Source organism: Sceloporus undulatus, chromosome 11, assembly GCF_019175285.1.
Source record: "Sceloporus undulatus isolate JIND9_A2432 ecotype Alabama chromosome 11, SceUnd_v1.1, whole genome shotgun sequence".
In the NCBI taxonomy this organism is placed as follows: Eukaryota; Metazoa; Chordata; class Lepidosauria; order Squamata; family Phrynosomatidae; genus Sceloporus; species Sceloporus undulatus.
The window spans coordinates 3,968,874-3,984,841 of NC_056532.1; the positions used below are offsets into that span (position 1 = coordinate 3,968,874).

The following is a 15,968-nucleotide window of genomic DNA, read 5'->3' on the forward strand; positions in this document are numbered from 1 at the left end:
TCCTCAAACCAGGGATACTGGGCATGGCGCTCCCCTCCAAAGCTTACCCAAGGTCTTTCTATGACCTCAGGGAGCCTGCTGGCTGGGAGCAATGGGATTTGTACTCCCAAGAGCATGCTTTTGTATGTGTTTTTCCCCCATAAGCAGACCTTTGCTGTGGGGGAAGCTACAATTTGGAGAGGAGGGAAGGCAGACCCTCCCAGTATCCTCAAACTGGGGATACTGGGCCTGGCGCTCCCCTTCCAAAGCTGGAGGCGGAGGCTGAGCATGTGCAGAGAGGCCTTGTTTGCACATGGCCAGGCCCTTTTGTGAGCCACTGTTTTCCTATATTGAGACACGTCTTCTCTTTGCTTTGTCTCTCTCGTGTGTGTCTCCTCACCAGGCTTGGTGCCATTGTGGCCCTTGGCCTGCCCCACAGGGCTGTTGTTGTGGTGCTGGTGGTGGTGAACCAAGAGGCCTTCCCCGCCGGGGTGTTGTTGTTGCGGCTGCGCTTGCGGCGACTGCGGCGAAGAGGAGGGATGCTGCTGATGTTGTTGCTGCATCGGCGTTGTGGGTTGTTGCTGATGGTGTAGTGAGGTGCTGAGGAGGCGCTGGAAGCGGTTGGGGGGCCGGCTGGTGACCTCCAAACCGGCGGCCAGCTTGGCCTTGTTGGCGCTGGTCAGGCGCTTGAGGTGGACCAGGAGGTCCGGCCGGTCCCGGCGGAAGTGGGGGCTGTGGAAGTGGTGCAGGGGTCCTCCTGGGGAGGAAGGGCCAGAACCAGAACCAGGACCAGAGTTGGAGGAGGAAGATGAGGAAGCACCACAAACATGGCTGCCAGTGCTACTCCCAGGAGTACCTCCTCCTCCTCCTCCTCCTCCTCCACCTGGAGGGCCTAAAACCACTTTCCTGAAGCCGTAGAGATTGAGCTGACGGATGAAACTAGTGAAGTTGGTGGTTTTGAACAACTCTGGCGAGGCCTGAGAAGGAGGAGGAGGCGGAGGAGGAGGCGAGGAGGAGGAGATGGCCGACGCAGGAGGAGCAGGAGCAGGAGGAGCAGCAGCCATGGAGGCCACGCCATCTCCTCCTCCTCCTCCGTTGTTGTTGGAGGTTCCTCCTCCGTTGCTACTCCCGCCTCCTCCTCCTGCTCCGGCCCCGAGGAGCTCGGCCTCGAACAAGGGCTGGTCGATGAGGAGGCCTTCTCCCCGGGCGTCCCAGCGGATGGAGCGGAACCGGGGGCTGTTCACCAGGCGCCACAATTTGGCCGGGAAGTTGTTGGGGTTGATCGGGGCCGCCGCCGCTGCCGCCGCCGCCACGGCAGCCACCGCCGACAGCAGAGGGTCCTCCATGGGCGAAACGAGAAGGAAGGAAGGCCTCTCTGTGTCTCTCTCTATCGCGCTCTCCTCTCAAGGAAGGCCTCCGGCGGCCTCCATCTTGAGAGAGATGTTCCTGACAGGAATTTAGAAGGCCTCCGCCTTCGGCGCCTCCCTCCCTCCGCGCTCTTGCCTAGCCGCTTCGGCCCCAACGGAGACGCCGCGAGGAGGCCGCGCTCCCAACGGACGCCGCCGTCAATCAACCGCTCCTCCGTTCGACGCCTCTGGCTGCTAGGCCCCAGCCAGGCCTCGCTTCCTCGGGCCAGTCAGAATAAAGGCCTTACGTATCGCAAGCACCAGCATCCCCCACAAAACATACACACACAGGCCTCTTGGTATTATTCATACATATATATTGTTATATAATCATAGGTATTATATGTTAAACACACAGGCCTCATAACCTCTTCTGTGGTCACTTTGTTTATATATATCTATATCTATATAATTTATTGAACCACACACACACACACACATATATATATAATAATACATGTGAAATATAAACACACAAGCCCCTTCCCTTCCAGTAACCTCTGTGATCATTTTATTTAAATATTATATATATATGTGTATATATATACACACACACACACACTATTTAAGCACACAGGCCTCTTCCCTTCAAGTAACCTCCTCTGGTCACTTTGCTTAAAAAAATAATATACTGTATCACAAACACCATTTTAAATATAAGTCCTTTGGGGCCTTGTATCACAAACATCTATATCTATCTATCTATCTATCTATCTATCTATCTATCTATCTATCTATGTATATACACTAATGATGTTTGTGATACAAGGCCCCTACACATGCATACAGAGAGAGACACACAGAGTACTCTCTCTCTATATGTGTGTGTGTATGTATATATATATATATATATATATATACGTATATATCTGTGTATGTGTGTGTGTGTGTATATAGACTTCATATATAGGCCTGAAATCCCCACACAATAGTAGTGTTGGGAGGTGTAGTGCCTCCCCATCAAGTAAAGTCTTCTCTGTTGGGGATGCATGGAGACTTTTAAACAAAACAAAACAAAATTTAATTCCAAGCTATTATTATTATTATTATTATTTGCCTGCAGTTCCCAGAATCCCCCCCAACACGCCTATGGCCTCAAAAGCCCCCCCCCCCCCAGAAGTGGATAAAAGTCAGTTCTCTTGTGTGTACTACGAGTATTTAAATAAACAAAATAAAACAAATAAAAACACAAGTTATTTTAAATATCCAAGCTTGAAGGTATTCATTTGCACACCTCAAGGGTTTGTGTATGACAAGTCCCAGCATTTGTGTACTAGAAGTCCCCCTGTGTTTGGGGCATTCTGGGAGCTGCAGTAGTCAACTTGCTTTGAGGAGCATTTTGGGGAGGACTTCTAGCCCTTGTCCCTGGAAGCAAAGCTTAATTTCCAGCCCACTCCTTCAAAAGAAATACAGAAATCCATTTCCTAGAGAAGCTGTTCTTATGGGCTCATAACTCCCAGAATCCCCCATGCTTGTGGGCTGTGGGCGTTTGGGGGCATTCTGGGAGTTGTAGTGACTTGGCAGTTGGGGGGGTTGTAGTCCCCATCCATGGAAAAGAGCACCTTTTGGCCCACTCTGTTTCAATAAATAAATACAAAAACCACTCACTTTCAGGTGTCCATTTGGTTTGCTGGCAACTCCCAGAACCCCCCCCCCCTCCACACTTCCAGGGTGCCATTTTGCAAAGCTGTAGTAGCCCCCGAGTAAGTTTTTTCAGAGAGTTCCCTTGAAAGAGTTGCCTACTCCCTGTTAGAATTAAATACAAGCCGTTTACTTCCAGCTGCCCTTTCAATTGCTCCCAGCCGGGCATAGTTGGGGCATTCTGGGAGCTGTAGTAGTTGCTCCCCGGAGTAAATTTCCACCTCATGCCGAACTCGACTATGGCTGTTACTTCTAATAAAAATGTAAATTAAAATTGGACCATTAAAGGTATTTCTTCCAGATATCCAAAATAACCAGAACCTCCTCCTCAATGGTTCTATGAGGCTCCTTGCGCCACAAAATGGCAGCCAGTTAAGCGTTCTTGGAACAGAGAAGATGGCACTTTCCCCGGATCATATAATCCTCCTCTTAAATACTTACACCCAACTCTCCGGATCCACGGATTCTTTATCGAGCTTGAAAATGTTCATATATACAAACGGATCCCCAAATGCAAGCCCCGCTTATACCTGGGATTAGGGCCCGCTTGGCCCGGTAATCCCGAGAAAAAGGCCATTTGAAAGTAAGGCATCCCGACAAAGCAGCACTAATATAGAGATTTTATTCAACCGTATTGAATTTCTTACAGCACATTTGTTTCGTCACAAAGCTACCGATCTCGTTTCGGAGTTGTTGGGTCGTTCTGTGTTTTGTTTTCCCCCGTTTGGTTTTGCTCCGAGACGGAGACGCGAAATCCACGAGCGCCAAAAAAAGCCGTTTTGGATTCAACCGCGGCTGCCTTCTCTCGCTTTCTGATGTTTGCCGTTTTACGTCTGTGCAAATGAGCCCAACGTGGAACCGGATCGGAACTCTCCTCCTCCTCCTCCTCCTCCTCCTTGCATCCCTTTGTACAAAGTTCGTAGTAGTATGGCCAAATGTTGTGATGTTTTTAAAAACCGGAGATCCCGCCGTTTGCTAATACGAAGTCTCCTCTCTTTCCTTCCCTGGCAAATTCAGGGAGATCCAGTGTGGCGAGATGAATTTAGGCTTAACATGACCCGACGCAGGCAGAAGTGCGGAAGATATTTAGATGAACGAAAGACAGAACCACCACCTCAGCTGACAAGGGTTTAAAAAAGCAGACTTTCTTCCTGGGTGCCAAGATTTTGGGCAAAGGGGACACCGTTCTCCTCAGTTATGTCCATTTCCTTGTCTCCTTGAGGATACAATCGATGGTGAACACAACTCTCACGGAGACCAGCAAAAACCTCAGCTGCTTGCATTCCACACCCGCTTTCTAAACCATTTCAGTTTGCTTGGATGACAGCAAAAGCCACGCGTTTGCCTTGAAGATGCTATTGAACTGCAGCTCCCATTAGCTATCCAAAAAGGGGGCCATGGGAAATGCAATCCAGTAACACCTTAAAGGCCACACACTCACCGTCTTGTGATAACTCTGGGTTGCCGAACCATAAAGACAGTGTTGACTGGTGTTGGAACAGACTGGGAAGCGTTCTTGGCATGGATGGATAACGGTCCATCTTGTCCCCTCGCAACAGGGCTGGCGTTCCTTCTCCCTTCCCCGCTCACACAACTGGCACCCCACCCAGACTATGGTTTTAAGTGCAGAGAAATAAACATTAGCAGCAGTTTTGGACTGAGACCCTCAAAAGCACACTAGACAGCACATTCCAGGAGGTCTAGAAATCCCACAAAGCCTGCCCTCCTCCGGTTTGCAGGGTTAGAAGCGCAACCCGAAATAAGGGAGACACGAGTGCAGCATAAGGGGCGGGGGACACACGCCGTGGGGAGCTCAAGACGTCTCTCCCCTGGAGAGCCCCAATGGGCGCCCCATAACACAGCGGGCAAGATGTGGAACAAGCCCAAACTTTGCTTTCCCACTGGGACAGAGTCTACTCCATGAGAGGAATTTGTAAAGATCCCTTCCACTTGAGAAGGGAACCCCTTCCGCATCCCGCTGGCAACCTTGAGCCATCCCAAGGAAGTGGCTAGCAAGCCAAAAACAGGCTCCCGCTGATCTCTGGGGCTGCCATTTTTGTTCTTGTGCAATCCAGGTGGGGGAAAAGAAGGGTCTGATGCCAACCAAGCCTTTCTCTCGCTCTCGGGGAGCCCAGCGTAGAGTAGTCGACACGCCGCACGGCCCGTCAACCCTCGGAAGGAAAAGACAACCGTGCGGTCTCCGATTGAGCCTCGCGGGTCGTCTTCAGAGCACAAACAGTACCATAGTGTGGGCCATATCACACTTTTTTTAATCCAATTTCCTCATCTCCAATACACGGGGCACCAAGTGGGGTGGGTTGGGGGGAGTTGGGAGAGAAATCGCCGCCAAGTGCATACGCGGCTCGGTGACCAAGTGCTGCGCAACCGACCGACCGACCTCCTCGGCTGCCACAGCGGAGGCAGCCTTCTCCTTCCAGTCCACCGAGTCGGGGGGGAAAAGGCTGGGCTCGGGCAAGGTTTTCCCCTCGTCTGGCCTTCAGCTGGAAGCCGTGGCAATGGGCTTCTTCAAATGCTGGCTCATCAGTTCCCTGGCGCGGGAGACCTGGATGTGATCGTAACAGGAGTTGCAGACGAGGACCGGGTCGTAGAGCTGCTGGTCCGGAATGGGCAACTTGAGATGGCAGCAGCCGGCACAGAAGACGTTCCCACAGTTCCTGGAAGGAAAGGAGAAAGAAGAGGGCGGCGGTGACACTGGGGCTTTGAACTATGGAGGCAGCGAAACTGAGAAGTAGACTCTTCCCTGGCACAAGGCAAGCTCTGGCCATCCCATCCGAGGTCCTCAGAAAGCAAAGGGAAACCACAGCTCCATGTGTAGAGAGTTGTAGTTCCTCCCTGGTCCCTGTGGGATGCTGAACTGAGGATAAAGTACTAAGGCTTACACTTATGCAGGGAAAACAGAGGAGGAATGGAAGAAATAAATATAGGTCCTTGCAATAAATGTCACAGAGGTCTCCAAGGTCTGTGGCTGGAAAACACATTTGCCTCAAACTATACCCAAAACGTAGCTGGGATCTCCTGCTACCCTTGTCTTCCAGCACTTCATCCATGTCTTTCTTCAAAGGCAAACAGTTCCCTTTCCACTCAGTTTAATATAGTCCCCTTTCTACCCAGTTTCTCTGCCCCAGCAGGTTTACTTTCCAACTACACATATTTGGAGTGCAGTTATCAAAGAGAGAGGAAGGCTAAGAACAAAAACCGAGAAGACCAACGGTGATATTTCAGCGCAACCGCTGAGCCTTACCTGCAATGATGCCTGCGTTTGGCTAGCCAGAACTCACAGTCACAGTTAAAGCAGTGTGAGGCCATGTGGTCTGGGACCCAGCGTGTGACCTGCAAGAAATGAGTGTGTCAAGTCCGATTTCAGTCCTGTGGGACAGGATGGTAATGCTGACAACATCGAAAGACAACCATGAGGGAGCAACAACTTTCCCCTGGAATACTTTAAAGGGTTGTTAGGCCAGGGAGTGCTGTGTCTCAGGGGTTACATTTTCAAATGGGGGGAAGGAGATCTTGAGACTCCCTCAGGCAATGAAAATGGGGACTATATATCACGTTTGCTATCTATGTAGCAGCTTCTAGGGGGCCAGCCCCTTGAGACATCTTGCAGGGAAATGTGACGTACCTCCGTTTCTCTTCTGTCGACAGGCTCCCAGCTTGTTTCCGATAGACAGTCTTCGCTGTGGTCTGAATAGAAATCCTCATTTTCACTGCCATCCGACTCCTTGAGGCAAGTCTGCAAGGGAAGCCACAGCAAACATCCCTTTACATTTAGGAACATTTCCAGATCCCTCTTGAACCTCTCATTCACCCCAAAAGCAAAAACCTTCACTCCCACTGGGAGAGACCTTGGGGTCTCTTCCAACTCTAGGATTATGTGTCCCTGTAGTTGATGGCCCTCCAATCCCTTTGGTCTAGAACGTTATGCCCACCTAAGCTGGGTAAACCCCCAGCTGGGCTCTGTGGGCGAGGGGGAGGCACTTACAAAGTCATCCTCGTAGTCCATCTGGGGCTCAGCGGGCGGAGGGTAGCAATGGCGGATGTCCAGCTGGAGTTGCAGTTCCCGCACCTGCCTGCGCAGCTGCTCCACCTCCTGCTTGTAGGTGGCTTCGATCTGCCGCAGCCGGTGCTGGATGACGTCCGTGGGGAAGGGGAGGCCGTCGTCGTCCAGGTAGAAGGGAGGCACCGGAGAAGGGCTGCTGGGGGCCGCATGCTTGGAGCTGAGGGCCTGCTTCAAGTGGCAGGGGAGCCACGGTCGGTTGGCCTTCCCGGCCGGGCCGCCTATACAGTGAGGGCCAGAATGGCCAGAGCAGCCGGGGAGCTTGACCCCGTCTTTCGAAGGCCACTGGCCACTGAGGCCCAGTCCCGAAGCCCAGAGGTACCGATGGCTCAGCCTCTTGTTACAGCAGCCGTAGGAAAGGAGTCGCCGCGGGGCCCCGTCTCCCCCGGGGACAGAAGTCCCCATCCCTTGGAAACTGTCCCAGTTGACCCCCAGGAGAGAAAACTCACTCATTTGGCTCTGAGAAATCCCCTTCCTCCACCACTCGGGCTGAGCCTTCCCCACCTGGTGGCCTTCCTCCCCATGCCTCGCGTTTCCCCGTCTGCCTTCCTCTTCCTCTTCCTTTCGGCAGCTGGGAGCATCCTGTCTCGGGAGGCTCAGAGCCGGCTGGTTCCCAAAACCAGGGGCTCGCGCTGAAGGCCGGAGGGAGGGTTCTGGGAAGCCAGAAGGTTCAACCAAGTTCCATGTGCCCCTGGGTTCCATGCCAACGTCTTTCGCGGGGGCACAGGGTAACCTTTCGAACGGCTCTTCTGTTCTGGCCAAATCCTGGGAAAGAATCTTCTGTCCAAGAGGTACTGGGTGGGGGCTTTCCGTTGCTTCTAGGACCGTCTCACTTACCCTTCCTCCCACCTCTGGCGATGGGTTGTTTAGCTGCTGGGACGCCCCGTGGTCCTCCACAATTGGCTGCTGGTCGATCTGGCAACCGTCAGAACTGCCGCTGCTGCCACCACCAGTACTGAGGGCATAGAGTTCCTGCTGTTGCGATTGTGGCTCTGCCACCTGAGACGGTTCCTCTCCCAAGCTCTCTTTGCATGCCGCCGTCTCCTCGGCATTGGGGTGTCTGGGTTCCAGGTTGACTCTGACATCCTGACAGTGGTTGTTCAGATTGGGATCGCTCGATGTGCGGGTCAGCAGGCTGCCTGGGTCGCAGGCAGAGAGAAGGTCATCCATGGATCTTGTCTTTGGTAACCTGAAACCAGAGAAGAGAAGAGGATGGGGGTGAGATCCAGGCAGCAAATGCTTATGGCCTCGCAAAGCTGAGGGCAAAAATTGCCTCATCACCTGCAAACAATCCTGAATGCGTCTAAGCTCCATTTTCAATTTAATTGAAGGAAAAAATAAGTCAGAGGGAATCATGCTTCTTTTCTGGTCAGGTTGAAATGCTTAACTGCTTATATAGATCTCTTTTCTTAGAGACCTTTTACACCACAGAGAATTCTAAATTCCTCATGAAACTACAAAACCCAGGATTCCATAAGATGCAACCATGGAAGTTAAAGTGCGATCAAACTGCTATAATTGTGAAATGCAGAAATGGACCTGGCGGGTCCTAAAATGATAGTCCTTGATGGGATCCTGCAAGCCCTGGGACTCTTACCTGTCGAGAGACCTGCTGCTAAACTCCTGACTCTGAGATCCAGAAGGCAGGTAGAGATCCATGCCCTCTTCTCCTAGAGGACAGGGGGATGATGCTGGGAGATAGACAGCGGTCCAGAGGTGCAGCGCTCGCACGTGGCACACTGGATGCAGCACCTGCCATGGGAAGCAGGGAAAGAGAGTTAGGGCACAGGGTGGAAATCATTCCTCTCAACCTCAGATCCTGCCACCATGGGAATCTCACTCACCTGGTCAGTGCCAGATATGTAGAGCAGGTTGTGGAAATTCTTGTTGCCGGCTCTCAGGAGGGACCACACTGAGCATGTCCGCTTGGCGATGTTGTGCATCTCGCGCTCACAGGGGCTGTTCCCGAGGAAGGTCCCATAAAGGCAAGAGTATGTGTGTTGCACCAGCTTCACCTGCAGTACAAAAAACCCCAAAAAAACCTGTTTGCTAAGGTTTTGGGGTCAGCTAACAGAGGACTGCCTTTCACCCATCTCAGAGATAGCTTGTTTTCATCGTTCTGCAACTAATCTTGGAACGCAGGCGTTCCATATTTATGACAAGATGAAGGGGAGGCCAAAAATACAAGGGCCTGTGTTAAACAATAAAGTGTCCCTGGTCATTTCCATCCCCACTAGGAGAAGGTCTTTTGTAAAGCGAATGGGTCTTGCCCAGTCAAAACCAAGCCACATCAAATGACTTTGGATTAGAAGAGTAATATGACATTTCAGCCCTGGCTAATCCAAAATCCTGGGACTCCGTGGCTCTGCTATGCTCAACTAGAGGCGAGCAAATGAACCACCCTCTCCACTTAGAAATGCCAGCCTAGGATTAAGACACGGACCTAGGGATTTTTTTGCCGGAAGGGACTTCCCCACCACTACCACACCTTTGTTCTTACCAAGAAAGCTTCGTTGAATTCAAAAAGGCAGGGGAACTGCTTGAGCAACTGGTGGACAGAATCCAGCCACTGCAGGAAAACAGGGCACTGCTCATTCTGGTCCTCGGCTTTCTCCTGGTGGCCACAGCGGTCGGCAAACTTGTGGCCAAAGTCCAGCCAGTCGGATTCCACCAGTACTTGGAAACCCTGCCAAGGAGGAGGATGATAATGTTACACCATGGAGGACACCAGGAGGCAGAGAGGATGGTTTTGAGGTTCAATAATCCCCCTCTTTTCTCATTCACATATCCCCTTGTTCCTCACCCAGTGACTGCTGCTTGTTCCCACCACAGTTTGGGCCTCTTTGCAAGGAGAAAGGACTTCTGAACTAAGGCAGGGAGCACATGGAATGAAATCTAAGGAGGCAGGTTTATCTACCCCCTAATGTGAAAGATACGACATACACTTTCTGGTAACAACGCTTTGTTAAACTCAAGTGGGCCCAGTTCCCAATCGAATGAACCTTCAAAAGCCCGTCACTGTCGCTTTTCACAGAATGATAACTTATTCCAAATCACTGGAGAGGCAAACAGTTGAAAGCGGAGTGCTTTCTATGACAGCCTGTTAGACCAGCCAGAAAATGGAAACAAAGGAAGCTGTGTGTGTGTGTATGAGAGAGAGAGAGAGAATGAGAGAGAGAGAAAAGAGGTTGCACTCTGTCTGCTTTGGAGTAATTTTTCATAGTGGCAAAATGCATCCTGCTTAGACTCTCCCAAAACCTGTGGTCCTATCTGCGCAAGCTCTACCTCCATCGTCCTGTAATAAGGGTCCAGGAGGATCTTTGCCAGGGCAACAATCTGAGGGGTCCGGTCCCAGCCGTCGGAGCAATGCACCAGCACCGGGCGGCCCTCCCGGTCCACCGCATTGGAGACCAAGACGGCTGCCTTCAGCATGACGGAGAGGTGCTGCAGCCACTTGGTGCTTTCCAGGGCCGAAAGCCAGCTGGGAAAAGGACAAGGAGAGAGGAGGAAGGTTAAGCTGGGGAAAGGGCACAGAAGGTTTCTCCTGATGCCCACCGGAAGATGCTCCTGCCACCCTTCTTTTAAGGGAGCCACTGATAGAGGAGTGGGCAATGGTTGTCGGTCTACGTTGGTGGAACGTAGGAGAGAACGCTCCCTTTGGCTCTTTACGCTGCTAGTCCCCAGTAAGGGAGGAGGAAAGAATCCCATGGCAACAGGGAAAAGGAGAGCAAGGTTGGCAGGGCTGGCCTAAAAAAGACACAGCAGGGGAAGAAAGGAAGAGAGAAAAAGAGAGGGAAAGGACTGATGTGGAGTCACACTGCTCTGTGTGGAGGGAAGGACTGGAGGGAAGGAGGTAAAAGAGTAACAGAGAGAGGGCCCCCAAACCACCACCCATTCCCAGGTGCCAAATTTGAGACAATGCGATGGAAAGAATGAACTGGGGAGCCCCAAGTTCCAATCCAGGCCACAGACTCCAAGAGGAACGGTTGCCATTGCTGGGGAAATTCTGGGAAGGGAGAAGTAGCCGGACACTCCATAATCTGAACCAAAAGGATCAGTCCATGCCAACTCACTTGCTAGGGTCTGGCATCTGACTGCAGACGGCCCGCAGGTACTGGAAGCTGTTCCGGATGGAATGGATGTTGGCCATCCCCATGAACACCACCTCACAGTTGGGGTAATATTCTGGAAGGTAAAAAGGAGGAAGAAAGCCTGGTGGGTGCCTGTCCTTGCTGTCAGAAGAAATGGTCTCCCAGCAAGAATGTGACAGTATCTCCCTGACAGCAAGATAGCCAGCAGGGAGCATTGCTGGGAGCTGCAATCCAACCCCATCTGGAGAACCCCCCTTTGCCCATCCTTGGCACGCATGCACACACAAAAACACACACAAACACACACACAAGGAACAAGTTTGTTTTTGAAAAATAAGCTTTGCAATTTTTGTAACCCAGTGGGTCAGGTCTTAGCAACATGGGTTTTGTTTCTCCCTGGGCACCTGGGTCCATTCTTCCCCCATCCCCATCCTAATAAGAAGCACCCAGCTGAGTCCCACATCTTCTTCTGGCAATGATGGTTGCATGGTAAGAAACAGCAGCAACGATCACAACCAAGGAGGCCAGCTCAATGTAGCCACCCGTACCTTCACACTCGCAGCCTCCGCCTTTGGCTCGGTTGGCAACGGCTGCCGTGTAAGACCGGGCGTCCAGGATCAGCAGCTTCTGCGGGGTGGCCGAACTCTCCACGCTCGAGCACGCCGTCAGGGACGAATCTGCAAAAAGACAGCAGTCTGGATTCTCTTTCCTTGTGATCATGCAACAGCCTTCCTCCAACCTAGTGCCCCTAGAGCATTTTAGACTGCACATCCCATCAACCCTCCCGATTCTAGATTGGGAGAAGGAAGAGGTATCTTTTCTCCTTACCAAACCCTGCATCGCAGGCCTCGCTGCCATCGCTGAGCCCAGAATGCGGGGTCCCCCCGGCCAACCTCTGTCCCGGGTTCAAGGCACAGGCTTTGGCAATGGAAGTTACGAGGTACTCGTCGTCGGCGTTGCGCCAGCCCCACCAGCTGATCTCAGGCTGACTGCAGCGGGCGATCACTGCCCCGTTGCGCAAGTGTCTGAAAGAGAAGCCAAGACCCGCTGAGTCCAACAAATCCAGAGACTGGTTTCGAGGAGCCAAAGGGATGAACCAACAGGCACCGTCATAACCCAAAGTGCCAATATTCCCCTCACCTTTGTAGGGACAATATCCAAATACAGCTTTTCTTTTAGGCAAGGAATGGGTGAGATGTCAAATCTGCAAGAGGGCACTCTGAGCATTTGCCAATTCCCCAGAAAGATTTTTTTTGGCCTCAAAACCCCCACAAATGTCCTCAAGGGAATGTGGTGGGCATGTTCACCATGTGCTGGGGTTTTTAAAAAAGTGGAAATTGGTATAAGTTCTGTACCTATACACAACTGCTGGGATCCGCTTCCAAGAGCGAAAGGAAGCCACATTCTCCAGCTCTTTGTCTGTGATCCAGACAGGAACGAGGAGCTTTTGCGGGTAGCTGGAACACAACCTAGGCAAGGAAGAGACACAGGGAGGTGGTGGTCAGTGCCTGACTAAGGGACAAGAGCCAAAGAGTGTCCCACCCTCTGAAAAGTAGTTTCGTGTCGTGTGTGTGTGTGGTGTTTTGCATCTCTTGCGCCTGCCAAAATTTTAATACTAAATATTGTGCGACTGCATGCAGAGATGGACTTGGACAAGTTGTCACTACCCTCAAAGCAATGTCACCGTAATGCCTTGCCAGTATCTGGTGTTCTCATCTGAGGCAAGAGATGCCGACTGTCGCTTCTGCAGAGTCAAGAGCACATGGGGGCAACTGGATAGTTTTCACAATGCTGCGAACTCATTTCCCCTTCGCCACAAAAGGGCTGGGCAAAGCGACAACTCACTTGTAGTTGTTGTTGATGTCGGAAACCCGCCACACGTTCTGCAGGTCGAAGCCCATCCGGGCCAGCTCCATCTCGAAGCGGTATTTCACGTGGTCTCCTGGCGATGGGCAAAGCCATGAGTCTCAGTCGGCGCATAAAATTTGACAGTTTATCCTGACACCTTAAGTCCTGACAGTCGTTCCCAATGAACGTTAAGCCCACTCAGTCAACAGAACTTATGTAAGGGCTGAATCACCGAGTCTGCCCTGATTCAATGGGTCTCCTTTACGTGGGTCCTTAAGATTCGAAGGAGAACCTCTTCCTTGATACGTTTGTCTGAGGAGTGAGATCTGCTGGGAAGTGAGGGGTCCTCTGTGTCCCACCAGTGAGTTCAACAGACCACCATCATCATTATTATTATGTGGGTCTGCAGTAGTAGGGCCTTCTCAATCATGGCAACCTGACTGTTATCTCCTCCCAGTAGCAAGACAGTTAGCAATCTTTGGACCAGCTGAAGTTTCCAAACACTCTTCAAAGGCAGCCCTCCATAGAAAGCATTATAGTAATCCAACTGGGATGTGACTAAGGCTTGATCGGTAACCAAATAAGCAGAGGATTGAGCTATAAGAGTTCCCAATGTATCTCTGCATCCCAAAGACAGGCCAGGCATTAAGCCATGTCAAAAAGCCACCTCTGTCCTCCTGTGGCTGTTTGGATTTGTAATGGAGACGGTCGCTGGGATTTCTGGTACTCACCCGGGCGGCAGAGGTGGGCATGCTGGTCTTCCTCATCGGCGCAGACCCCCAAGCACCAGGCGTGGTAAGCAAACGCAAAGAGGTCTTCCGGCTTGGTGGGGCGCGCAATGGCTCGGCTGAGTCGCTTCAGCCACTCCTGGCATTGCTTGAAAGTAGAGAAATGGCACCTGCTCCAAATGGAAAAAGGGAGAGAGAGACACACAGAGACACTTGTCATGAATGTTCAGGAAGGCAGGAGGGAAAGGGACACTGTCGCTCATGAACAGGGGACCCAAGGGGGCTGATAAGTATGGCAAAAAAGCCATAATCTTTATAACTAAAGCAGCTGGGGAGGGGGAGAATCGGATATGCTCCTCTCCTCTTTCTCCTACCTGACTACTTTGGAATCCTTGCAGACAATGTGAAGCTGGAACATGTCTCGGCTCTCCACGCTTTCCATCATTCTCAAAGGCACCTACGGAAAGAAAGAGAGAAGGCAGAGGTGCGTGGCACCAATTAGTCACCTGGCTTTGGAACCCACATTAGATGTATCTCATTGGTAGGGCACAAAAGCCAGCCTCCTATGTTGTCCTCTCCTGACCAACACTGGGGCAGAGGAAGAACGAGAGGAGGCAACCGCCATCTCACAACATGAGGCAGTGGTGCTTTTGCCAACCACACATCCTACAATGCTTCGCTCTGAGGATCCCTCGGAGCCTGGCATTAGGGACTTCCCAGCCCTGGACAGCCATTTACATCTCTCAGGGGCGAAGGAGCAAAATTCTGGCTGTTCCTGGTCATCTATCACCCGAGGCGGTCACCCTACTCTGTCTATCCCTTTTCCAATCTGCTTCCCATACTTTCCATGCAAGCTGCATGGAAAGAACTTGGGAAGGATGCCTGATTTGCCATGGGTTGATTCCAAGAAAACAGGGCCCTGGCACAGGACCCCTACAGCTTCTCTGTTCAAAGCGCACCAGACAACAGGCAGCCGCGCACTTACATTGACAACGGAGTCCTTGAACTTGATATGGAGCCGGTAGTTGGAAATGGCAATGATGGCGTCACTGGCATGGCCCAGGTATTCCACACCTTCGCCCTGCAGCACTGGGAATGGGACCTGGAAGAGGGAAAGAAGCCCCATTCAAGCCACTGCCTTTGGACTATTGAAGACCACAAAAGCCAAGTGTGTGTGTGTGTGAGAGAGAGAGGCAGAGGCAGAAAGAGAGGATAAACCAACAGCACTTCTGTAACAATTTGCATTGTACTATCTTGCGCATAACATGGGGACCCACTTCCTGACCCATGGCAGAATGGGGTTGGACTGGGTGGCCCTTGTGGTCTCTTCCCACTCTATGATTCTATCTGCAACCTATTGCATGCTAACTTTTTAATGTACGTTGAAATGGTTTCCATTTTATCGTTCACTTTCTGTATGATTTCAGCTGCATTGTTCTCGCTCAAACTGTAAGCCACCTTGAGTCCCAATTTTGGGCGACGGGCAACAAATGCAACAGCGGCCACCATGCCCACATTTTGTCCATTCATCCCCAAACCAAGTGGACCAAAAGACTGAGTGAATACAAGGCAGTTGTGTATGAACTTAATGACTGACCACCCAAGGGGCAATTAAGCCACCGCATTATTAAGCAAATCCTAATTATCGGTCTCTGATTTCTGTCTCCTAATGATCTACTTATCATTAGTTACCGCCTAATTATCTCCCCACAACTTGAAGGTGCACAACTGCGCCGACGCCACACAACTACAGTTCAAAGGTTTTCGTGAAAGGGAACGAGAAGACAACATTCTCAAAGGGGATCCTCCAGAACTTGTGGGCCGAGGGGCTGCATTTCTTTTCATTCGAGCTCAAGCCTGTGTGTTTCTCCTCTTGGAGCATGAAATGGGTGGCGCTTGTGGAAGCCACCCTTGCCGTTTAAAAATAGATGTACTCTTCTTTTCTCTTTTTGCCACTTAACAGGAAAGCTTCACACCTCCAGGTTCCAGGGAAATTGTGCAGGAGATGTGAAATCCCCACAGAGTTTTTTTCAGCGCCATGTAGCTGCAGGGATGAGAAGGGGCTTGCGTGGACAGCTTCATTTTGTCCCTGCAGCTCTCACTCTCTCTCTCTCTATATATACATATGTGTGTGTAATATATATATATGTACACACACACACACATGCTGGGTATGCTTGGATTGAGATTTCCTGCA

General features: G+C 51.3%; 2 protein-coding genes across 3 annotated transcripts in view; both read right to left on the reverse strand.

The window, feature by feature from the left end:
* Positions 1 to 1,503, reverse strand: part of HSF5 (heat shock transcription factor 5) — an 11,191-nt gene extending 9,688 nt beyond the window's left edge. The window contains exon 1 of the mRNA XM_042442244.1: positions 380 to 1,503. Coding sequence (XP_042298178.1) covers positions 380 to 1,325 — 946 coding nt within the window. The 5' untranslated portion in view covers positions 1,326 to 1,503. The remainder of the gene's footprint in view (positions 1 to 379) is intronic.
* A 2,129-nt stretch (positions 1,504 to 3,632) lies between these two features.
* Positions 3,633 to 15,968, reverse strand: part of MTMR4 (myotubularin related protein 4) — a 38,849-nt gene continuing 26,513 nt past the window's right edge. For both annotated transcript variants that reach the window (XM_042442479.1, XM_042442480.1), the window contains exons 5-20: positions 14,757 to 14,873; positions 14,146 to 14,228; positions 13,775 to 13,941; positions 13,041 to 13,137; positions 12,551 to 12,664; positions 12,024 to 12,220; positions 11,744 to 11,872; positions 11,178 to 11,289; positions 10,390 to 10,585; positions 9,605 to 9,790; positions 8,949 to 9,119; positions 8,702 to 8,856; positions 7,030 to 8,293; positions 6,670 to 6,780; positions 6,289 to 6,377; positions 3,633 to 5,701 (exon numbers count right to left, since the gene is read on the reverse strand). In XM_042442479.1, the coding sequence (XP_042298413.1) occupies positions 5,524 to 5,701; positions 6,289 to 6,377; positions 6,670 to 6,780; positions 7,030 to 8,293; positions 8,702 to 8,856; positions 8,949 to 9,119; positions 9,605 to 9,790; positions 10,390 to 10,585; positions 11,178 to 11,289; positions 11,744 to 11,872; positions 12,024 to 12,220; positions 12,551 to 12,664; positions 13,041 to 13,137; positions 13,775 to 13,941; positions 14,146 to 14,228; positions 14,757 to 14,873 (3,366 nt within the window). In that variant the 3' untranslated portion in view covers positions 3,633 to 5,523. The remainder of the gene's footprint in view (positions 5,702 to 6,288; positions 6,378 to 6,669; positions 6,781 to 7,029; positions 8,294 to 8,701; positions 8,857 to 8,948; positions 9,120 to 9,604; positions 9,791 to 10,389; positions 10,586 to 11,177; positions 11,290 to 11,743; positions 11,873 to 12,023; positions 12,221 to 12,550; positions 12,665 to 13,040; positions 13,138 to 13,774; positions 13,942 to 14,145; positions 14,229 to 14,756; positions 14,874 to 15,968) is intronic.